This window comes from Podarcis muralis, chromosome 11 (assembly GCF_964188315.1).
Source record: "Podarcis muralis chromosome 11, rPodMur119.hap1.1, whole genome shotgun sequence".
NCBI classification, from domain to species: domain Eukaryota; kingdom Metazoa; phylum Chordata; class Lepidosauria; order Squamata; family Lacertidae; genus Podarcis; species Podarcis muralis.
Genome location: NC_135665.1, coordinates 24339465 through 24365078, shown reverse-complemented (window position 1 = coordinate 24365078; position 25614 = coordinate 24339465). Strand labels below are relative to the sequence as shown.

The 25614-nt window shown below is 41.8% G+C and overlaps 1 protein-coding gene across 1 annotated transcript in view; it reads right to left on the bottom strand.

The window, feature by feature from the left end:
• Nucleotides 1–25614, bottom strand: part of EPB41L4A (erythrocyte membrane protein band 4.1 like 4A) — a 103849-nt gene that overhangs the window by 47700 nt on the left and 30535 nt on the right. The window contains exons 3-8 of the mRNA XM_028749264.2: nt 16920–17024; nt 12171–12222; nt 8768–8846; nt 6379–6476; nt 4660–4780; nt 399–486 (exon numbers count right to left, since the gene is read on the bottom strand). Coding sequence (XP_028605097.2) covers nt 399–486; nt 4660–4780; nt 6379–6476; nt 8768–8846; nt 12171–12222; nt 16920–17024 — 543 coding nt within the window. The remainder of the gene's footprint in view (nt 1–398; nt 487–4659; nt 4781–6378; nt 6477–8767; nt 8847–12170; nt 12223–16919; nt 17025–25614) is intronic.

Here is a 25614-nt window from a genome sequence, read left to right as displayed (position 1 = left end):
TTCAGGTATACTGGGCCAAGGCCATTTAGGGCTTTAAAGGTCAGCACCAACTCTTTGAATTGTGCTTGGAAACGTACGGGGAGCCAATGTAGGTGTTTCAAGACCGGTGTTCTATGGTCTCGGCAGTCACTCCCAGTCACCAGTCTAGCTGCCACATTCTGGATTAGTTGTAGTTTCCAGGTCACCTTCAAAGGTAGCCCCACGTAGAACGCATTGCAGTAGTCCAAGCAGGAGATATCCAGAGCATGCACCACTCTGGCAAGACAGTCATTCATTCATTCATTCATTCATTCATTCATTCATTCATTCATTTTAAATTTGTATAGTGCCCTTCATCCAAATATATCAGGGTGGTTCACAGCATAAAATATACAAAATACATCAAAAATGCTACTTACATAAACAGGATGAAGATCAACTCCATACATTTCAAGTGTCTTTGCCACTCCTAAGTAATTCAGTTCTACCTCAGCTGGAACTTGCCCCCTGTTTAATATAATAGAATATATTTTATAAAGTACAGAAAAAATATTTTAAAAGTTGTGCTTGCTGAAATACTGACATAGCCGTTTCGTACATATCCCCTTGAACATGCAGATGATGTAACATATGAGACACACACACACACACACACCCTTAGCAAAATGTTCCCCTTTCCCCCTTTGATGGAGAGAAGCTGTGCACCAGGATCTCTGAGCATTTGTGTGAAGTCTGCCTCACAGTTATATCATTTGCATGGATGCCACAAACAACATATGAACCAGGGCATGAACTGACTCTTTCTGAGGCTTATTTGTATGCTTGCTGCAGGTAAGGGCTTTCCAGAGAGCTTCAATCTCCCTTAACTATTCTGCTACTAAGTCTTATAGCAAAATATTTCACTTAGAGTGAAGATTTAATACTGTTTGTGAGAATACAATTATCCAGAGATGTGTTTTAACCAGATGTATTACAGACCGAAGATGATACCAAACTGTGAAGTCCCATTTATTTAACAGAAATTTTTATACCACTTAACTGTAAATAAAATCTGGAACGATCCTGAATAAGTGCTGCAGCACACATATTAAGATTCACTAAGAACCATCAGATCCAGGGCTTATTTTCCAGCCAGAACTCACCAGAACGCAGTTTCAGCACCTCTCAGGTGGGTGCCATTGCCAATATAAGAGAACAAAGAGAGGCATTCATGGTGAGTTTTTTTCTAAAAAAAATAGCACTGGTCAGATCTATACTTAGATTTCCCACGTGACAGCACAGAATTTATCATTTAATATTACTTCGAACGGGGTTGTTTATTGCATCAGAAAAGCCTTCAAAATTGTTTTTAACACAGAATAAGAACATTCATTTGCAGCACATTTGGTAAATGTGACTGAAAACATTCCTTGCCACTATCCCCTGCCCCCTAACCTCTACTTCCTCTCCTTCCCTCTCCCTGGCTTTTATATTAAGGAAAGCTGTTAAATACCGTATTGGCCCAAATACAGTGGTACCTCGGGTTACATACACTTCAGGTTACAAACGCTTCAGGTTACAGACTCTGCTAACCCAGAAATAGTACCTCGGGTTAAGAACTTTGCTTCAGGATGAGAACAGAAATCGTGCACTGGCAGCGGGAGGCCCCATCAGCTAAAGTGGTGCTTCAGGTTAAGAACAGTTTCAGGTTAAGTACGGACCTCCGGAATGAATTAAGTACAAAACCAGAGGTACTACTGTATAAGCCACACTTTTTTTCCAAATCCGACCATGAAAAGTTAAAGTGCAGCTTATATTCAAGACCTTATGGCCAAGAGTGTGAGGCAAACAGCACCTGCCCTGCACATAGTTCTCCATCATCTCTCCCAAGGCCAGGAAGGGAGAGAGCGAGGAAGGGGAAAGGCCGCTGGCAACACAGCACGGCTCCCTCCCCAGTATGCAACCAGGAGCAGCGAGGAAGGGAGTGGCTTACATTCAGGTATTTTTTCTTTTTTTCGTTTCCCCCCTCCAATTTTAAAGGTGTGGCTTTATATTTGGGCCAACATGGTATTTCCAGCTTGCCTTCAACCCAAACTGCTGCAACAGGTCAGCTGGGGCAGATAAGCCACTATAAATGACCCCTGCAACTTGCTGCACCCCAAGGTGGCATAATGCACAGTAATTTATGAATATCAGGTGGGTTACTTAAACAGATAAAGGTAAAGGTAAAGGTACCCCTGCCCGTACGGGCCAGTCTTGCCAGACTCTGGGGTTGTGCACCCATCTCACTCAAGAGGCCGGGGGCCAGCGCTGTCCGGAGACACTTCCGGGTCACGTGGCCAGCGTGACGAAGCTACTCCGGCGAGCCAGAGCCGCACACGGAAACGCCGTTTACCTTCCCGCCCGTAAGCGGTCCCTATTTATCTACTTGCACCCGAGGGTGCTTTCGAACTGCTAGGTTGGCAGGCGCTGGGACCGAGCAACGGGAGCGCACCCCGCCGCGGGGATTCGAACCGCCGACCTTTCGATCGGCAAGCCCTAGGCGCTGAGGCTTTTACCCACAGCGCCACCCACGTCCCACCACTTAAACAGATATCCCCACATTATTATCCAAAATTAGCATCACTTTTCATTATTAGTAAAAAAATATTCTGCTTTGTGTTAGGTTTTTTAAATTACTCATCTTATATTACACTCATGCATGAGTTCCTAGTGATCCTTACTGATCAGGAGAACAACATCCTAATTTCAGGAACTGGGTCCCCACTGCATTTAATGCATTCCAATTCCAAGAGTGAAAAGACCCAGGAAGCTAACAGGCTTAAAATCCTAGTTCAATTTAATTCTTGTTTTGGAGGGGAAAGAGGGAAGATTTCAAAATAACTTGCCAAAATAAGGTTACATTTTTCCGTTAACCTTTATAAATAGCATCTGTATTCGCAGTATGTTTCAACACAATGTAAAGCCAGTGTTTTTATAGAATCACAAGTTTTTGCATAGTTTTGCACATCTCACCAGATAGTTCACCTTATTTTTCGTATATATGAATAAATTCCTTAAAATCTGGTTTTCCAGCTCACAAATTCTGCCCATCACCCATCCCTCCTGAACAAGAGACATCTCAGTGTTTTTCAGCTTCTACACCTTTTGGCATTCAGTTCTGCAATCATCTTATCAAGGAGGCCTTATCTCTCTATTCATTTGGCTCCACATTCCATAACTTAACCACCTGACTCATCGCTCAAATATGTTTTTCCGTCTCTCACCTTTTTGATTAAGACATGCAAGATTTTACGAAACAGCTATTGCTGACGGATGAGCTGATAAATCTTATAAATTATAAACACTGACAACCTTTCATAAGTTAATTCTCTTGCTGATGTCTCTTTTTTCTTTCTGCCATATTTTTCTTCCTGCGCTTCTGCATCTATATAACTTTAAGATTCTCCTGCCTTCTATGTCTACCCATAATGTAATAAGGTAAGATTTTTGTTGTTTGTTGTTTAGTCGTTTAGTCGTGTCCGACTCTTCGTGACCCCATGGACCAGAGCACGCCAGGCACTTCTGTCTTCCACTGCCTCCCGCAGTTTAGTCAAACTCATGCTGGTAGCTTTGAGAACATTGTCCAACCATCTCGTCCTCTGTCGTCCCCTTCTCATTGTGCCCTCCATCTTTCCCAACATCAGGGTCTTTTCCAGGGATCTTCTCTTCTCATGAGGTGGCCAAAGTATTGGAGCCTCAGCTTCAGGATCTGTCCTTCCAGTGAGCACTCAGGGCTGATTTCCTTAAGAATAGATAGGTTTGATCTTCTTGCAGTCCATGGGACTCTCAAGAGTCTCCTCCAGCACCATAATTCAAAAGCATCAATTCTTTGGCGATCAGCCTTCTTTATGGTCCAGCTCTCTAAGATTAGCCTACTGGATAAAAGTCAATGGCTCATCTAGCCTGGAATCCCAGTCTCACAGTGGCTAACCAGATGCCTATGGAAAGCCTACATGCTAGACATGAATGCAACAGCACTCTGCCCACCTGAATTCCCAGCAACTAGCGTTCAGAAGTATAATACCTCCAACAGGGGAAGCAGAACAGAGCCATCATGACCAACAGGCATTGATAACCTTGTCCTCCATGAATTGGCGTAGTAGTGCCTACGGTTGTAAGCTGAAGACATAGAACCATAGTGTTGGAAGGAACATAAGGGTTATCTAGTCCAAACCCCTGCAATGCAAGAATCTCAACCAGATCATACATGACAGATGGTCATCCAACCTCTGCTTAAAAAGCTCCAAGGAAGGAGAGTCCACAACCTCCCGAGGGAGACCGTTCCACGTTGAACAGCTCTTACTGTCAGAAAGTTTTTCCGTATGTTTATTCCGAATCTCCTTTCTTGTAAGCTTGAAGCCATTGGTTTGAGTCCTACCCTCCAGAGCAGGAGAAAGCAAGCCTGTTCCCTCTTCCATACGACAGCCCTTAAGATATTTTGAAGACACGTGGTAATGTATACGTTGTAATGTACAAAGGAGGCAAGAATTAAATGTATTGGTTATATTTATGACCATTGCAGAGAAAAACAGCTCATAAGAAAGCAGATTTAAAACAACAGTCAATAGTTCGACTCACAAAGGAACTGCTTCTTTAACGCCCTTTTCCTTGTACAGTTTTATTTCCCAAACAATGTTAGTTTATAACCTGAATTCTTACATCAGAGTTTTGTGTATCCGTTCTACAGCATCTTCTAGTTCTTCTTTCTGGTCTGGAACAAAGCGGTATTCCGAAACATAACCTGCAATATGCTTGTATGGATCATAGTCTCCAAGTTCAGCTGTATTTAAAATAAATTTTAAATATTATTCACTTTCTGACATATTTTACACAATTTTATTTTTTTTCCTACTTTGCTGGTTGTTAAATATATTTTCCCGCTTAATTCCTAGTAATAGTATTTTGTATCTGTGAACCTGATTTATGATATTCAGTGTCTCCCTCAGCCCTCATAAGCATCAAAGTGTGATCACTGTAACCCCATGAAAAAGAAGAGAAGATGTGGACACTCCCATTTAAAACTGGAGCTCTAGCAGTGCTTTTTTCCAGGGCGTACTAAAGGGGCACGGGTGGCGCTGTGGGTTAAACCACAGAGCCTAGGACTTGCCAATCAGAAGGTCGGAGGTTCGAATTCCCACCACGGGGTGAGCTCCCATTGCTCGGTCCCTGCTCCTGCCAACCTAGCAGTTTGAAAGCAGGTCAAAGTGCAAGTTGATAAATAAGTACTGCTCCGGCGGGAAGGTAAACAGCATTTCCATGCACTGCTCTGGTTCGCCAGAAGCGGCTTAGTCATGCTGGCCACATGACCTGGAAGCTGTACGCCGGCTCCCTCGGCCAATAAAGCGAGATGAGCAGTGCAACCCCAGAGTCGGTCACGACTGGACCTAATGGTCAGGGGTCCCTTTACCTTTACTCAAGGGTATGTAGTACCGGTACCTCTTTTATAGCTGTTAATAAGTTTGGCGCTTACTGTAACAGCTTCATGGTGAGTACCAGCACTTACTTTTCTAGGAATAAAGCACTAAGCTCTAGTATGAAGATGCAAGAGTGGGAAAGATTGGATCTTAGTGCTCTCTCTCAGCTTTCAACTATTTAGCATGTTTTTTTGTATCGTGGAATTCCACAAGCTATAACAATAAAATGATTCAAAATGTAAACCTATCCTAATCTATGTAATGACTTGTAACATTCTTCAACCCCCCAAAATCAGCCCTAGAAATATTATACTGTCACAGCAGTGGCGTAGCGTGGGGGGTGCAGGGGGGCCGGCCGCACCGGGCGCAACATCTGGGGGGGGCGCGCTCGCACTCGCAGCTCTCTGCCCCTACTAAAATCCACGGGTTAGGGGGCGCAAATTACTTGCCTTGCCCCGGGTGCTGACAACCCACGCTACGCCACTGTGTCACAGTACAATCAAGTACAATAAAGCTTTCCACAGTTTTCCTGTCATCTTATTTATGAGGGAGCGTCCACTATACCTGAATTTGAACGCATTTAAACTGCATGCAAATTGGCTCTGCATAATCCATTATGAAGGGGGGGGCGGGAAACCAGAGTCCTAGGGCACCTGTAAAGACTAGCAGATTTGTTGTGGCATAATCTTTTATGCACTAGAGACCATAAAATAGAGGCGGATATCAAGAAAAAAGGAACTCTAGTCCTCAAAAACTTAACCACAACAAAGCTTTACATAGTCAAAATTATGTGTGGTTGTTTGCTGCAACAGACTAACATGGCTGGTCCTCTGGAATTTATCTTGAGATAGAATCAATATATAACCCTCAACATTCAAGTTCACTGTAATTCAGGTTTCTAAATATGACCAAACCTAAGCAAAATCTAGTATTTATGAAGGGAAACGCAGTACAAAGCACATACCCTGTATTGCATACGCTCCTAGCTGAGCAGCAATGTTGACAGGACAAGGCAAGCGGCCTTGCAAGACATCTTGCTTCACTTGTAAAAAAAACTGGTACCTAAAACAAAGACAGAAAATAGAAGTAACTATACAAGTATAAGGATCCTAACATACGAATATATTGCCGTTGCAGTTTTATTTAAAAGGAATATTGCCAGGTTAGCTTGGGAGGGGACACAAACTGGATATTAAGTTTTGTTTCCTTTGAATATCTCAAATCAAACGTAAATGGAAAAGCTTGCCCAGCATGTAAGCTGTGACAAAGCATGACACATGCTATGAACGCACCGCTGTGAACTTAGGATGACAGAGCTAAGAAGCGGAAGCTGGCACTACAACTAGCAGCCTTGGGATACATCTGGTGTTCTAGATCAATCTGATAAAGAACTTGGCTATCACAGCTTCTTCAAAAGAATCCTGGCAACTGTGGTTCCATAAGGATGCTGGGAATTTGCACAATGCCTTACTGTTCAATAATGTTTTCATTGAGTTGTATCCAACCAAGATCTAGGCAGAGCAGACCCAATGAAATTAATTAACCTAAGTTAGTCATGCCCATTAATTTCAATGAGTCTGCTCTGAGTATGACTAACAATGGATACCAACCCATATATATATATATATATATATATATATATATATATATATATATATCACTTTTCTTTGAACAATGTATAATCCATCGCTTCAAAAACATTTTCCCTTTTAACAAAACATTTCACTTATGAATAAATGAACTAAACCAGAAATGCTGGTTATCTGGCCTGCTGACACATGGTGACTAGATACTTGGGAAAACAGACACACCTCAAGCCATTTACCAATATGTACCAAGGATGGATGGGGAGCATAAAGCCCACCAGATGTTGCTGGACTCAAGCTCCCATCAGGCCCAGTCAGCATGGCCAATGTTCAAGGATGGCAGGAGCTATGGTTCAGGTGTGGACTAGATAAAACATCTGTACGGTTATCAAACTACTTTTACCAGGGTTAGTGGGGTTGTTGTTGTTTTTTAAAAAGGCACTTACTACACTACAGTGGTACCTTGGGTTAAGAACTTAATTCATTCTGGAGGTCTATTCTTAACCTGAAACTGTTCTTAACCTGAGGTACCACTTTAGCTAATGGGGCCTCTCGCTGCTGCTGCGCCGCAGCCACACAATTTCTGTTCTCATCCTGAAGCAAAGTTCTTAAGCCGAGGTACTATTTCTGGGTTAGCAGAGTCTGTAACCTGAAGCGTCTGTAACCCGAGGTACCACTGTACTGAAATTATCTCCTGTATATAACCTTATAAACTGCATGCTCATCAATGTGTTTATAGTCTTCTATTTCCCCAATTAGGGACGCGGGTGGCGCTGTGGGTTAAAGCCTCAGCGCCTAGGACTTGCCGATCGAAAGGTCGGCGGTTCGAATCCCCGCGGCGGGGTGCGCTCCCGTCGTTCGGTCCCAGCGCCTGCCAACCTAGCAGTTCGAAAGCACCCCCGGGTGCAAGTAGATAAATAGGGACCGCTTACCAGCGGGAAGGTAAACGGCGTTCCGTGTGCTGCGCTGGCTCGCCAGATGCAGCTTGTCACGCTGGCCACGTGACCCGGAAGTGTCTGCGGACAGCGCTGGCTCCCGGCCTATAGAGTGAGATGGGCGCACAACCCTAGAGTCTGTCAAGACTGGCCCGTATGGGCAGGGGTACCTTTACCTTTACCTTATTTCCCCAATTATCTGGAATAGGTGGCCGATGAGGCTGTAAGCCTACAGATACACAGTACTTAGGAATACATGCACACATTACTGAATTATTGGATATGATGTGCTGTCTCCAATGCAACATGCTTTTATGCACTAAAGAAAAGCATATTAGTATGCAGACTGCATTCACTGTATCAGGGCAAAGGTTGCATGTTGAATAGGGCCACTTAAAATGCAATCCAATCAGCAACTGATTATCATATATGATAGAATAAAAACAAAAGCTATGGGAGAACAACAAACTCTCTGTAGAAGTAGATCCATAATGGCAAAATAAAAAGCTGGTAACTACTCAAACAAGACAAAAGGAAAAACACTTCCGCAATCAGGGCAAAACTTTGAACACAAACATAAGCAAAGACAAGGGACATGAATAAGCTGGATTTTGAATTTAACTCCATCCCTCCAACACCAGTGAGAGTTAAACATCATTTTCCAGCAAGGATTTATAGCAAGAAAATTAGAGTCTCAAGTTGTTTTCCATCTCTCTGTCTCTCTTTTAAAAAGGAACAATTACTTGATGAGCTTATACAGTTATTTTACTAGATACTTTAAAAGCACCTGCTCACTCTTACTGCTGATAGTTAAAGGTTATTCATACAATACCTTGTAATTTCTTCTTTTAATTTGCATGGATCTTCTGCATAGAATTTAACACCAAAGTACAGTGTGTAGGGTGGACCAGCTATAAAAAATAAGAACATTTAATTGTGTGTGTGTGTGTGTTTTAAAGCACACCCTGCAATCGTAAACATAGTTACTTAGAAGTCAATTCCATTAATTTCAGCAGACTTTATTGGAGAAAGTATGCACTTGATTTTAACCTTGGATATGTGACAATGCCTAAGCAGCCATCGCATTTTCCTATTCCATGCAGGCCACACAAAAATGGGAGGAATGAAAAGGAATCACTCCAAAGATTTGGAGGGAGTGGCAAAAAATTATGAGAAGCTATGCCAGATGCAATCAGCAATTGATGAGCTTCTCTGTAGCCTTATCTTATCTTTTATCTTCTACTTCCTGACCACACTGGTATTTCTGTGCAAAGTCACCATACAAATAACATTAACCAGCTTCAGCCCCCACAATAAAATATTTGAGGGGGCCGGATCCCTGCAAAGTTGATGGGCATTGCCATTCAAATGTTGTATGTGAACTGCGTTGTGTGATCAATTATGCGGGACGGGACTTACCTGGGTCCCCACAATATTTTATTCAGGTTGGCACCCCTACCAGGAACTGTAACATGGCCTAAAGTCAGGTGACTGGAGAGATCACGAGAGTTAGTATGTAGGGAGGAAAGTGTTTTCTTAGGGTTGCCATATTTCAAAAAGTAAAATTCCTGATACCCACACGGTTATTGAGCTTTTTTAAAGTAACCACCAAAATTGTCGAACTTTTTTGGGGAACAAACCCAGATAGTTGAGCTTTCTCCGGAACCCCCCCCCCCAAAAAAAAGTTTGTTTAAGCTTTTGGAGCTTTTTCCTCTGCTATCTGGGTTTTGTCAATTTGGAAAAAATTTACACCCGTAAACCAGGATATGTCAGGAATTTTCCGTACATATGGCAAGCCTAGTTGTGGCAGGCAAAGATTATTTTAAAGTGTGAGGGTAGGGAACCCCCGGGAAAAATACTCTGAACCACCTGAACTGTAAAGTCAGTCAACCCTACCCCACCAAAAGGAGTTACAGATAGGTAGCCGTGTTGGTCTGCCATAGTCAAAACAAAAAAAATTCCTTCCAGTAGCACCTTAAAGACCAACTAAGTTAGTTCTTGGTATGAGCTTTCGTGTGCATGCACACTTCTTCAGATACATTGAAACAGAAGTTGCCAGATCCTTCTATATAGTGAGAAGGTGGGGAGGGGTATTACTCAGAAGGGTGGTGGGAATGGGTGTGGTATGCCCCACAGAGGAACTTACGGTCTTCAAATAAAAACACCTTGAAGGTCCCAGGCCACAGAGAGGTTAGGCTGGCCTCAACTAGAGCCAGAGCTTTTTCGGCTGCGGCTCCAACCTGGTGGAATGCTCTGTCGCAAGAGACAAGGGCCCTACAGGACTTGACATCTTTTCGCAGGGCCTGTAAGACAGAGCTGTTCCACCAGGCCTTTGGTCAGGGCGCAGCCTGACTCCCTCCTTTGGCAATCTTTACAAAACTTTAGTTTATGGTTGCCATCAATTTGTATTTTAATTAATTTTTATAATGTCTTTATAATGTTGCACTGTTTTAGTGTTGTTAGCCGCCCTGAGCCCGGCTTCAGCTGGGGAGGGCGGGATATAAATAAAATTTATTATTATTATTATTAACGACTGCAATAGGTCTTACAGGAAAAAGCAAGGGGTGAGAAGGTGAAAAATGGCTTTGTCATGTATAATGAGATAAGAATCCAATTTCTTTGTTCAGACCAGGTCTCTCCATGGTTTCCACCAAAAGGAAAAAAGGGGGGGGGGGAATCCTAGAACGGATAAGAAATTCCTCCTCCATTTTCACAGAAAGAGAATGGTTCTGTAAATATGAAGAAGTTCCACTCGACAATAGCTGCTTCTTCTTCTTTGGCGATCACTCGTAGCAACGTAAGATTGTCTTCCATGAGCACGGTCTTAACAGTTAGTCCGTAAGTGACTATGGAGGCCAATACTGGATCCACACATCCTTCCACAGTGGGGACATGGGTTTCCAGGTAGGAGTTGATCACGGTGAGGGTTTGCCAAACACGCATTCCTTGTTTCTCCCTTTCATCCTGAGTTCAAGCATCTTCAAAGTCCATGACGCCTTTGGTAAAGGCTGTTCTCCAATTGGAGCACTTGCAGGCCAGTGTTTCCCAATTGTTGATGTTTATACTACATTTTTGTAGATTTGCCTTGAGAGTCTTTAGACCTCTTTCGTTGGCCACCAGCATTACGCTTTCCATTTTAAAGTTTGGAATAGAGTAGTTGCTTTGGAAGACGATAATCAGGCATCCACACAACATGACCAGTCCAACGAAGTTGATGTTGAAGAATCATTGCTTCAACAGTCATGATCTTTGCTTCTTCCACATTAGTTTGTCTGTTTCCCCAAGTGATATGTAAACATTTTCGGAGACACTAGGCTAACAAAATGAAACTGAAAAACTTAATCGAGTCAAGACAGTAGTGTTCCAAGGCAGGGATACAACCAGTGTTGGACAGGATTGCACTCAGGTGAGCAGCTGGGGAGTCATTCAAAACAACTCCCTGTATGAACACCTAGTGGTCATGTATCGTTGGATCTGCCACTGACCACAAGAGGGGGGTTCCCAAGTGTGTGGTAAGGTTGGCTTGACAGACTTCACAGTTCTTGTGATATCCGCAGTCATCTGATTTCTGATTGATTTCTACTGCCTTATGACTCAATATCCTTCAATCTGACACATTTTGCCCCTCCTCCAAGCCCTAAAAAACTAAGTAGAATAAACATTTCAACAAATTCCACATTAATAAGAGCACTAAGTGAATTTTTGCTTGGATCCCTCACATAATGGTTATAAAACAGGCAAACTTTCCTATTTTAACCCGAATCTCTATGTTTGCCGAACTCCTAGCTTCTCCATCACAGTTATCCTGCAATGCCTTTTCAAGCCATATTGTGATAATCTACCTGACAGGTTTTTCTGCAAACCTGCTTGTTGCAGTTCCAAAGTTACTGCTCAGGCTTCTAGATATCCGCTTCAATAGGCAAGTTTAAGAATTCAAATCAAATGCAAGTCTTGTTTATACAGAAACAATGTAATTGATAAATGAAGATTTCTGGCATTGTAAGGAATAGTTTGAACAAATAAATATATGTGAGACTGGAAAGAGAAGAAGCAGGTATTTAGCAGTCAAACTGCTGTACACTATATACTTTTGAGATAGCCACATATAGCAACATGGATCAACGTCAAGGGACTATCAGACATCTGCAGTCAACACTGTTAGCTTTGCAGATGCAGTATTTTCTATGCCTCTCCATCACGAAACAGTTTATGATTAACCAATTGCATATACATACTGTTTATGAGTTCCTTATGTTCTGTAAGGGTCTTTGCAGGATCCAACCAGTACTGTGAAAAAAGTAATAGAAACCAGTCATTGTGTTATTTCATTTTTTAATACTGCCCTTCATCTGAAAAATCACAGAGCAATTTACAAAATAAAAACACAAAAATAAATAACATTGCAACAAACAAAAACAAAATTCCCCTCCCGCACACAGAGAAAGAGTTTAAAAGGCCACAGATTGTTCCATTAGACAAAGGCATGGGAGAAGACGAATGTTTTTGCCTGGCACCTAAAGATATGTAAATGAGGAGCCAGGTGAGCCTCCCTGGGGGAAGTATTCCACAAGTGAGAAGCCACAGCAGAAAAGCCACTGCTCTTGTGTTGCCACCCTCCAGACCTCTCATCAAGGAGGCATGCGAAGAAAAACAGTTATAGCAAACTATTATAAATACATATGGTTATATAAAGAGACTTTAAAACAAAGGTGTTACCTTGCCCTGAAAAGAATAAGCTAATGTTATCCTAGAATAATTGAAGACAGTATACACCAGCTTTCTATATGGTTATGTGGAAAGTATCTTGCTTGCACCCCGAAACAAACCATGAAGCCTGTTTCCGATATGATACAAAATCCAGAATTGCAGGTCCTGCTGTCAGGGAGCAAATCAGAAGCCATTTCTTTGTCCTTTGTATACCACTAACTATGCTTTAACCATGACGTGCAAACTGAGCCTACTTTTCTCTTCTGTCCTAGATATACACAGAAACAAAAAAGAATGTGCTTTGTAAGCATCTAACATCTGCAAAGTTTTCCAAAGAAGAAAAGTTAAAATTACAAACTAACATTATATCTGCTTTTACATTATTATTCCTTCAGCATCTTTTTGTGTGTGTGTGTGAAAGCCAAAAGCTTCTCTATACACCTCAATGGCAGTCATGATTATCTTCATAAGGATAACAAAAAAGCACTGCTGTTATCTTATTTTTTTAAAATAATTATGTGGCAAATCTATCTTGGACATTGTATTAAATGAACAAGGCATTAACAGAGCATTATAATGTAAGAAAGGGCAAATCACAATTCATCCTTCGCTTTAAACTGAAAAACTGAATTCAGTAGAAGAGATATAATCTCCAGGTAGAGGCTGTTAAAAACAGATTTTGAACAACCTGGAAAGTCATAGCAGGTGCTTCAGCCCCTTACAGCAATAAGCATCAAGGTGCAGGATACAAGCATACCGTTTATGTGTACGTGGATATGCATTTTGTTTCAGGCCTTTTTAACGTTAATAATCTAATTGCCAAATCACTATAGGGCTCTATCACAACCAGAAACATGAAAGAACATGTCCTACAATTACAACGCCCAGGCTTACCAAAATACACTATTTGCCAGCATGTCAGCTGCAAAAAGTCATGACACTGTGTAATATTTATGAGTTGCTGCAGGCTTGGTACTTATGGCACGGATTTGTTAAAGTGGGCATTTGCCCTCGGTAACAGAGGGAGAAGGGAAGGAATGAAGGGGCACACTCCACACAAATGGTTTTGGAATGGAAATAGGATGTCACTTAACTTCAGCAGAAATTTTATGTGGGAGATTCCCTGGGGGGGGGGGAGTCAAAAGTACAGGCAGAAACCTACAGAGCTACCTGATCCATCTGTCAAACATCTCATTCATAAGAAAGGAGCCATAGACAAGAAAAGCCACTAACTCACTGCTACTACATGTACCCTAAAGGTAAAGGTACCCCCCTGACCGTTAGGTCCTGTCACAGATGACTCTGGGGCTGCACGCTCATCCCGCTCTATAGGCCGAGGGAGCTGGCGTTTGCCGCAGACAGCTTCCGGGTCATGTGGCCAGCATGACTAGGCCGCTTCTGGCGAAACCAGAGCAGCGCATGGAAACGTCGTTTACCTTCCTGCCGGAGCGGTATCTATTTATCTACTTGCACTTGACGTGTTTTCAAACTGCTAGGTGGGCAGGAGCTTGGACCGAACAACGGGAGCTCACCCCGTCGCGGGGCATGTACCGTAATTTTTCCTGGTCACAGGAAATGGCATCTCTCCAGAGGGAGGCTCCCTTGTCTCTGTGAAGTAGTTTCTCTATCCCCCCCCCATGCAACAACAAACCTGCAAAAAAATACCCAATATTTTCCTTGAAAGCCTCCTACCAGAGATGTCAAGCTCTTTAGTTGGAATTTCACAGAAGGCATCAGCTATGTATGATAGCTTTCTAAACCCAAGTCCACCTCAATTTCATAAAGACTTTGGGATTTAACTTAAAATAGTAAAACAAGTACATGGGTTAGGAGTGCTGGATCTTAACATCTAATGATCAGCACTCTACAAAATTGGTGAAGCCAGTTTTTAAGATGCGGTCAAGAGAAGTGCTTTAAACTGTTCCAAAGATAAAAAGCCACATAAGCTGAAATTCCGGTGATGTATGACTGTACTTAAGTTTTAAGTGGGCATGGCACTGTTAACATTCTGTTGCTGCGTACCGAGTCAAATTAGGGTCAAGCACTCTGAACTTGTTTGTCAGAAGCCATTAGCTAGGTTGAAAATTATCCATTTTCATGGATGGTGTCAATCATCAAATGCTTCTGGTACAGACATTCAGCCTCTCAGACATGACCCCCCCCCCCTTTTCCACTTCCACAGAGAAGATGCTTGTTCAACAGGTCCTTTCTGCTTGCTTATCTGTTACAGATTCATCACACTGCTCTACGGTTTTCATGACACACAAGTACAACTTTGTTCTGCTATTGCACAGCGCTGTGTTTAAACTAGTTCAAACACATACAATTATTCAGGCTTCAACTCGCTTATACATGTGTAATATCATATTGCCAACCCCAGCCTATGTGTTTCATTAAAATCATTCAATTGCGTTCATCAAGCACTGGTTGTAGGCACCCACAATCATTTCCATAGGGTGGACGTCACATTTAAGCTAACAAAGGCTGCATACCAGCCAAGTCCTTAATGTGTAATTCTGTGGCTCCTTTTGTTTTGTTAAGGACAGCTAGTCTTTACTGCTACGTGTCTCATAGGGAAGGATCTCAAAAGCAAGACCCTGAGATCTGCTTGTCTGGCTGGGAAATATTAATGGGGAATAGCTATTAAAACACAAATAAAATGTGTAATTCTTCTTATTTAATATAGAGGGGGGTTTTTTTTAAAAAAAGAAAGAAACAGAAGGCATACAAAACTCCATTAAAAAGTTATATTAAAAATCATTAGAGAATGTCAGGAATTTCTGCTTGATTATGGCTTACGTATTCTTAATGTAATACTTCACACTGCTGGACATCTGATTTTTAAAAAAACAATATTTCAGTCAAGCGTACATAATCAAGGTTTGTCTTTGTTTTGTTCATTAAAATATGTAATTCATCTGAATGTATGATAAAGTACTTGTATGTTTAGTGGAAGTCTTGCACAAGGACTTTCAGTTGCTCAATGGAGCTTCTCCCCATCTCCTACCCCAGTGTCTCTGGGGGTGTCAAGAGAACCCCCAGAACAGAGAAGGGAGGAGAGGGGGAGTGTTCTATTTAGCAAGCCATAGTTGAAGGACACTATTGCCCAATTCCTTATGCATTTGCCCATGTACCTGAAGATTCACCCCCACTACTTACCAGATTGCCCAATCTATAAGGACTTAAGAACAGCCTTGTTCAAAGATTTGTATCTCCCAGTTGAGAGTCTGACTGGGCATTTCATTAAATTTTTATTAGGAGACAGGTTCCCCGGCAGCTCTGGAAAAGTAGCCTTTTATGCCTTTGGTGTGGCAATTTTAAGGAGAAAGGTTTGTAGGAATGATAAGTGAAATTCTTCATGGGGCAAACTCTTATCTGACAGAATGCTGGTTTTAACAATTATTTTAATTATGCAATGTATTTTAATCTGTTTTATGTATTTTGTTTTGTAAGTGCTTCAGCTACACAAATAAATAATATTCGTATTCATTTAGCAAGCTGGAATTTTTGCACAAGTGGAAGATTTTAAAGAAAGCAATGTTGAATTCCACCTGATATCTTTACTCCAATCATCAATATCAAGCAAAGAAGGAAATGAGACAATAGACTGAAACTTGCACACACAGTATGTGTAATCACGGGCAAGTTCTTGATTTTCCATCGCTCATTTACATCACTCCAATATGTGATGGAACATTTAATCTTGAGTCTGGTTGAGTCATACCTATCCACATATACACGCATGAACCTTCATCTCAGTTCAGCACATGTACCTTTCATTCAGATTCCACAAAAAGCTTAACCTAGAAATGACAGGTATCCATTCAATAGAGTCCACCTCCCACCTAATACCCTTCTATAAGAGACTAGAGGTGTGGCACCAAAATCATACAAGGGAGAGCTGCTAAGCTAGGGGAACATGTCTAGAGTTTGGCATAGTCACAAATAACAAGTAGATTACAGCTGTAAGTTTACTTTTAAAGCGAAATCTGCTCAACCGCTTGCTTGCTCATTTTTTTAAAAAACAAACACTAAATATTGTAATCATGCAGGTAGACCTGACGCTTGTTCCTATCCATAAGAAGGTCTACTCATTTGAACAGAAAATACCATTTCTTTTAAGAACTCCAAAAGTATTTATTTGTGTATAACCATGACAACTCAATTTAGGCTGGTTTAAAAATTAACTTGCTAACAAGAGTATATGCCAGTGTAAAAGTGGTAAACAAGCAAGGTTAGCTTTAACACTGGAAAGCCACTGTTGTGCTTTTACTCACCGTCTGGTGACTTCTGTCACAGTAACGCAGTCCAAAGTAATCTATCTCCACGAGGTTTAAATGCCGGAATACGTAGCCTAGGACAACCGAGCCTTTCGTTGACTTCTGTGGGAAAGAATGTACAGAGTCTTTTCATACAAGTGGTTCAGTCTTTTGTTAGCTGCACAGTGCCATTCATGCATTCAGTTAGCTTTGTCTACGAAAGGAGGTTGTTGTTTTATTAGTTAGAAACAGCCTTACTGTCTTCATAACTAAAATCTCAATGACCCTTATATACTCTCTTTAGCTATTTTGCAGAAATCAGCAAATACGCTTGTGTGTTGATATTTTGAGCGTCATGTATTTATGTTATCAAAGTGCTATTCTGTGACCTGCGGTAGTCCTGCGCTCTAGGTTTGCATTATGCATGTCTTCAAAGCTTTGCCATTTCATTTTGTCCAAGCAGAAAAAAAGAAGGGGAATGGTTTGAGGCTCAACTCCAAGTTTCCCTGTAGGGTTAAAGAAATGCTAAGGCAGGTCACACATCACCTGCTTTCTCAGTGCAACGTAACACACAACTATTTCATGAGCAGACTACAGGCATGCATCACTGTCTGATATTGCTGAGGCTAATCTTTATTTATGAATCATAGAATTGTAGAGTTGGAAGGGAACCTGAGGATCATCCAGTCCAACCCATTGCAATGCAGGAATATGCAGCTGTCGCATACGGGGATCGAATCTGCAACCTTGGAGTTACCAGCACCACGCTCTAACCAACCAGCTGTGCGATGTCCAAGCGTCAAGGGCCAACTGGACTGTTTCTAGTTACGGGAACTTTTATCACACAAATGTGGAGAAGTGCAAAATCCAAAGGATAATTATGTAACAATCTGCACCTTAGTCCTGATGGACTGTTCATACTGTAATTCACAGAAACCTAATTTCTCAAGCATTCCTACCACCAGACAGAGTAATAATTTTAATAATGAGCTAAGAAATTACTTTCCATGACAAATAAATAAATGTTACAGACTAAACGCAAGAGGGAGAGAGAGAAAGAAAGAAAGAAAGAAAGAAAGAAAGAAGCTATTTCTAAACTTACACAATCTTTTTCATACTAAAGATCAAACTTGCTAGAGGCTTGCATTCTTAAAGGGAACAAGTTTATTTGAAATACCATCAGTAATGCTTTCAAGAGTGAACAAAGAATTGTTCAAAATGAGTCATAGGGCCATGCTGTATGGTAACAAGACTATAAACCAGAAAGGCAGGTTTCTACCGGTTTTATAAAATGACAGCTAGAACCTTCAGAGAAGATCTAGTTTTCCTTTTGACAGAAAATGAAATCGAACCATTAAAATACTGCAACGCACAAATCTGTTTTAAAAGGTGAGACCAGCTTTTATTAAGCTCTAAAACAAGCCCGACAAATCAAGGTTAAGTGGTTCTGAGTATTCATGCTGCACACAAAATATAAATATGACAAACCCCAGATCTGTAAATGTAGCAGAGGCTCACCGTCTTTAACAGGTGCAAGGCCATCAAAAGTTGACAAGCGCAAATTTCACAACACTAAAACCACAAAAAACACAGTTGATAAAATCAGGGAAGAGTTAAAAAGCATGGTAACCTGTTGGAATCAAGCACCAGCAAAGGCCTGGGAACACAGACCTGCTTTAAGAAGAGACCAAAATGTCACTGAGATGCATTTTCACTAACTGTACTTCCTCGGCTATTGATCCTCCAGATCAGGGATGGGGAACCTGTGGCCTTCCAGATACCTGGAGCTGCAATCCATCAACATCTGGAGGGCCACAGGCTGCCTATCCTTGTTCTAAAGTCAGTCTTCAATAAAAAATACATGAACAGAATCGACCAAAGTTCCCTACTCGGCTGATGTGATCTTCCCCTACGAGCCAGATAACCATGCAACTTTCAGCAGTACTGCATGCCCCTACACACAGTTAATCTAAGGCAGGACCAGCCACAAATTGCGGAGTAATTGCATTATGAACCTTCCAGGTATGACTGGGGATTGCCAGGACTCCTGTGCTGGCAAAGGGAGGAGTGTGTTTGCATCAGCAGGAGAGAAATTTTGCAAATGGCACCCTAAAGCATATCGCTTAACCCCTTAGTCCTCATTCCCAACAGAAAAGCAAACCTCAGTACACATGATTAAGGTGCTTTTCTTCACTTCATTCCTTGTTGCACGTTCCGGATTTGAGCCTTTGAGTGGGTTCAAAAATTCAGTTCTACAGCATACCCACAACTCTTAGTATGATTAAACTTTGTGGCAGATATAGTTAAGCCCATAAAAATAACTGATCTAAGGGAATGATAACAAGGCTAGACCACAACTTGCAGACTGCATGTTCAAGCAAAGAGTTTTAATTTAATAATGGTTAATATTGCAAATATTTACCAAGACAAGGAGCTAGAGCTTAATTAGCTGGATACATGTTCAAACAGAGAATAAACCAATAGACATTTATATGTATATATATTTCTCCTGCTGGCAAACTCGTCTCCCAATATGCATAGATGTTAACAAAGAAAACCGCAGTGCGAATACATCCATGATTAGAATCTGCTTTACACACTAAGCATAATCATTTAGTTCACATTTTCATATCTAATCTCTTACTCCACAATCCAGTACTTAATTTAATTTTGCTAGACCAACCTGGTAGCATCCAGCTGTTTCAGACTGCAACTTCCATCAGCCTCAGCCAACACGGCTGTGAAAATAAATCTAGCCAGATATTTTGAGTGATGTCAATATGTCCTGTAGAGTTTTTCAAAGATTGTATAAACACCTAAAGTTTGGCAGGGAACAGTTATCTTAGCCACGCCTAATTAAATTATCGGCAATCTATTGTAAATGGTGTTCCTATTTAACATACATTCAAAGCTCTAATTATCACCGGCTGTAATTTTGGCACCTCATTGCCATTTAACAGCCACCTCACAGTTGTATTTTTCATATGCCAGCCAACAAAGATATAGAGTCATAGAAATGAAGAGTTGGAAGGTATCCCAAATATCATCTAGTCCAACCCCCTGGAATTATTTTGTGAGGGGGGGGAATAAATCAGTTCTGACTCTTATTAAGTATTTCTCATTCTTCCAGGCGGAGTAATGAAATATACACAACACAAATATCAAGACACTTCTTATTTGCTTTCAATAACCTTTCCTTTTAGCTTGTGAGAGCATAGTTTCATCCCTAGAGGCAAATCATCTACTCCAGAAAAATTCACCAGCAATTAGTAAATGATGGAGAAATGATCCGTCTTAAACAAACCAACACAATGGCCCACTTGGCACCTAATGTAAAACCCAAGCTGGGCTAAGCATGAATGAGCAACCGTGCAGGTGCACAGAACGAAAATCGTGTCCATGTCACTCCTTGGGATGTGGAGTTTGCACAGTTACATTCCAATCACACTCAGTGGAATTTGTGACTTTCCCCCCCTGCTTTTGTATTGCAGCAAGGCACCGTGTCAACTCATTTTGAATGTCCCTCATTTTCAAAAATGTCCATAGGACACAGAGGATGGGGATGGCCTATACAAAAAACTGAAGTCCAAACCCAGCTGGAGCACATGAAACGAGTTGCATAGTTCTGTGGGTCTAGGTATATGTAGGGAAGCTACTTAAACATCAGGTAGCTTCCCTACATATTTTTACTTTGAAATGACAATTGCTCTCACATGCATCTCGAGGACTGAGATGCTTTTAATTAATCAGCCAGGACCTCAGCTCACTTAAGACTTTTGAATGCTTAACCTCTTGTGATCACGTTCAAGATTTCTTTATTCACAGAGCTAATGAAAAATGCATTACCCTCCAACACTTAGACCAACAGACTCTTGGGGTTAATTAATAAAACGCTCCAGGCGAATCTACCCTTTCTTTAAATGGATTAGGGTTTGTTGTATTCTGTAAACCTTATCAGTTATTTGAATATATTGTTTTATTCAACACGATATAGAAGGAGATCTAAGACATCAAAAAATGCCCTTAGCAGTGAAATACTAACATTGTTTCAGTAGATATATATTTGATAAATAGGCACAACAGCTAATTAATGCCAAGAGGCCCAAACACCCATTGATTGTAGGAAAAGAAAACAAACAAACCTGGGAAACCATCTAGGTCTACAGTACTTTTAATTACGGTTATAGGCTTGTTTTCAGTAGACTGTCCACGAATACTTTGTATGCCTAAAGTATTTTTCTTGGAATAAGTTGCAAATGCCACTGACTAAGAACCTTGGTTTGTGCACAGGGCAAAACTAATTTGGGAATGTTTTCACACAGAATAACTACATTGGAAGCAGAGTTAGTGAATGCAAAACTTACAAAGCAGTCACTCCCAAGGGATTCACATGTTTTGTCCTGACGCCAAAGCCTCAACCAATAATCTGGTGTTGAAGTGTGCTGGGATTAGAGATGTGGAGGCCCGGAGTTGGGGGTGCAAAAAATAGGAGGAATAATACTCTTTTTTTTTCCCAGGGGGGTTTTCCAGGAGCTTCACATTTCTAACCAGGAGGAAGTAGGAATTTTCCCAATTGGCAACTGCTTTCTTTGCCAGGGGATCTCTAATAGCAGCTGGGAGAGGAGAGGACAGAAGATGAGGAAAGAAGAAGAAGAAGAGTTTGGATTTGATATCCCGCTTTATCACTACCCTAAGGAGTCTCAAAGCGGCCAACATTCTCCTTTCCCTTCCTCCCCCACAACAAACACTCTGTGAGGTGAGTGGGGCTGAGAGACTTCAGAGAAGTGTGACTGGCCCAAGGTCACCCAGCAGCTGCATGTGGAGGAGCGGAGACGGGAACCCGGTTCCCCAGATTGCGAGACTACCGCTCTTAACCACTACACCACACTGGCTCTCTCCATCCTCTAGACCCATTAGGAAACTCAACAACCTGCTATACCTGGTGTGGAAAGTGCAACTGAATGGGACACAGCTGAGGCCAGCCTAAGGCAGCACCATCCATCTTGGGCCTGCCCATAAAAAGAAAGTGAGTGACGGGGAGTGATGTTTGTTGTTCCAGGAACCATTGTGAGACTTTTGTGGGTGAGTTGGGAGTTTGTTCGGGCCCTGAGTGAGAATTTGGAGGCTGAGATGGAGAGTGTGTCAGAAGGAAAATGAGTTGCATTAATGTAACATTTTTATACGTTAACTGTGTATTTTTGTAATATTTTGTTTAATTTTTGTCTGTTGTTGCTTCAGTTTTTTGTACATACTTAAGATATTTTTAATACATTAAGTGGTATAGAAATTAAACAATCAAATATAATAATAGTTACTGGGACCATCTACTGAAAGAAGTATCACTTTAATTGAAAATTCACAGACAATTTAGTTCTTTAAGCAGGAGTCCCTTATCCCAAACATTAATTTAACATGGATTCATCTGTACAGCTTGGGTGAGACTAGCTTTCCTCAAAGTGATAATATTTTAACCACCAAATCTGAGGGGGCCCATGAAACACCCCAAAACAGAGGGAGAATTCAATTCACTGTGAAGTTTATAAATCAAGGAAAACCTGGATTGAAACCCCTCTGACAAAATAATATGACTACAGATTACTACTTGAAGGGGGAACCTATTCTGTAGCTGCATATGTTTCAATCAACGTTCTAAGCAGATTTAAAGTAGGAAATTTCATATAACTTCAGCCTCCTTTCCTTCAATTGTCTGTTAAGAGTCCTTAATTTTGCCGCCTCTTGTTAAAAGGAAAGACTACCACAATATTTGGTCTTAATGGTTCTCTTTTCTTCTCTACATTACTAAATCAAGCATATCAAGGAGTCTTTCTCCACAAGGGCAGATTTAAAGGTAATAATGACTTCTGCATGATGAAGAGAGGGCACCTACTTACGGAACACAAATATATATAAATAAACTGCGTCTTTATTTTGCAACCGAAAGTCAATAGCTTGTCATAAAATACAGCTTTTAAACCAGGGCATTCCATGTTTTATACGTCTTATATGTATATGAACTGATGAGACAAAAACATAAATAAGAATTTATCCATTGAGACTGAAGACTGCATGATACAAGATGATACATAATGTTAATTAACCACATTTCACTCTGCCCTCCCTAAGACTGCTTCAGATACACACTTACAACAACAAAGCCTGCAAATTCCCCTGTGTGTATATCCAAAGCATAAATTCCATAGGGCTGCTTTTCACTGGTGTACTGCTGAAAGCAGGTTTCTGGAAAACCACAAACATCGTAAAACAGGCTATCACAAACACTGGGGATGTGGGCTAGGCAAGCACAACGGTTATCCAAGGAAGGCCAAATGTACGTAAACCAAGAAATATTTGCGGCGTATTTTCCAAAAGGAAACTGTGCAACTTCTATCACAGCAGAATATGCTACTAGCCAGTAGATACATATAAAACAACAAAATATGTTCTTGAAAATGATCTCTAGACATTTCCCCCCATTTAATGCTTACAAATTAATTCAAATATGATCTATATTCTATGTGCTTTCAGAATCAATAACATCATTTCATTCAGTTGTGACCTTACCAGCAACCTAGCCTGCAGTAATTTTATTAAGCCAAACCATCCTGTAGTTATGTCAAGACCGATTATTTTCATGGCAATGCACAGCTACAAAAATGAGGAAATAGCAGCACAGAAGAGTCCGTTCCTTCTTCCCTCTGTCTTTCCTCTCCCATACACTGCAATTACCAAGTGCCGGCATTGTAAAAGCAAACTAAAATCAATGCCACATCAGATTTTATCCTTTACTATTAGGAACCTAGGATGTGGCTTTACACCATTGGTCTGTCTAGCTCTGAACTATCTACACAGGCTGACTGCTGATTTACCCTCCTTGTAGCATTACCCTCCTTGATTGAACCTGGCAACTTTCACATGTACTATATTATTAAGTCATGGCACCTTTCCCTGAAAACAGGGCTGCAGCAGGAGACACAAACTCCCCCAGCCTCCCACATGGCTCCCCACAACTTACTAGCTTTGTGTTGAATATTGCATCTGTAAATATTCTCTGAGCCTTCATAGCTAGATCACAGCCCTGTCGCATCGATTCACTCCGCCCAAGATTACAATTTCAACGTTTTAAATATTAAATCACACACTAATCACACATTAAAAGAAATCTTAATATTGAATATCTCTTAAATCCATACTCATAGTCAATAATCAATAACCAATACAGTTCTAACAATATGGTTCTACCATATGAAGAAAGAGATTGCCGGGGGGGGGGGGCAGAACTATGGTTATTTGTTTACATGTTCTGGCTGAATTATAGTTGCAGGAATATTGCAGGTTAGTGCAGGTTAGTGCTATTGCTTCTGTAAGGAGGAAGCCAATTTTGATAATGAGGTCTTATAAAGTTCAGGTTGTTCAGTGAAAAGTCTAGGCATATTTACTAGGTCCTAAAACTGGTGGGACGTGGGTGGTGCTGTGGGTAAAAGCCTCAGCGCCTAGGACTTGCCGATTGAAAGGTCGGCGGTTCGAATCCCCGCAGCGGGGTGCGCTCCTGTTGTTCGGTCCCAGCGCCTGCCAACCTAGCAGTTCGAAAGCACCCCCGGGTGCAAGTAGATAAATAGGGACCGCTTACTAGCGGGAAGGTAAACGGCGTTTCCGTGTGCGGCTCTGGCTCGCCAGAGCAGCAATGTCACACTGGCCACGTGACCCAGAAGTGTCTCCGGACAGCGCTGGCCCCCGGCCTCTTGAGTGAGATGGGCGCACAACTCTAGAGTCTGTCAAGACTGGCCCGTACGGGCAGGGGTACCTTTACCTTTAAAACTGGTGGATGTAGGCGGCGCTGTGGTCTAACCCAAGGAGCCTAGGGCTTGCCGATCAGAAGGTCGGCGGCTTGAATCCCCGCAACGGGGTGAGCTCCCATTGTTCGGTCCCAGCTCCTGCCCACCTGGCAGTTTGAAAGCACGTCAAAGTGCAAGTAGATAAATAAGTACCGCTCCGACGGGAAGGTAAATGGCGTTTCCGTGCACTGCTCTGGTTCGCCAGAAGCGGCTTAGTCATGCTGGCCACATGACCTGGAAGCTGACTGTGGACAAACGCCAGCTCCCTTGGCCTATAGAGCGAGGTGAGCGCACACCCCCAGAGTCGTCCGCGACTGGACCTAACGGTCAGGGGTACCTTTACCTTTAAAACTGGTGCAATTCCTTTATCAAATGCAAGTATGGAAGCTGATGCATGGCTTGTGCTTCTTGATTCCCTTTTCTTAACTAATCTGCTGCTCTGTTTTTGCTTCTGCACAGGTCTCTGTCAGAGTCATTACTGCCCTTGCAACAAGTCTTAGGCGCACGAGTGTACTCCATCTTTAAAATGGGTAAGTTGTTAAAGCCTTTCTAAACAGGCTAGAATAAAATATTCATTCTAGAAATGTGTGATTCCTTGATATTGTAATATGTTACATACAGGCATGCTATCTCTTTGAGGGTTGATGTCTGTGGATGTGATTATGTGCTTGAGTGATGGCTCTACACTTATTTCCAGTTCTTGTGTTATTTTCGTAGCACATTGCACCAGTGGCGTAGGGTGGGGGGTGCAGGGGGGGCGGCCGCACCGGGCGCAACATCTGGGGGTTAGGGGCGCAAATCCACGGGTTAGGGGGCGCAAATTACTTGCCTTGCCCCGGGTGCTGACAACCCACTCTACGCCACTGCATTGCACTAGTCTG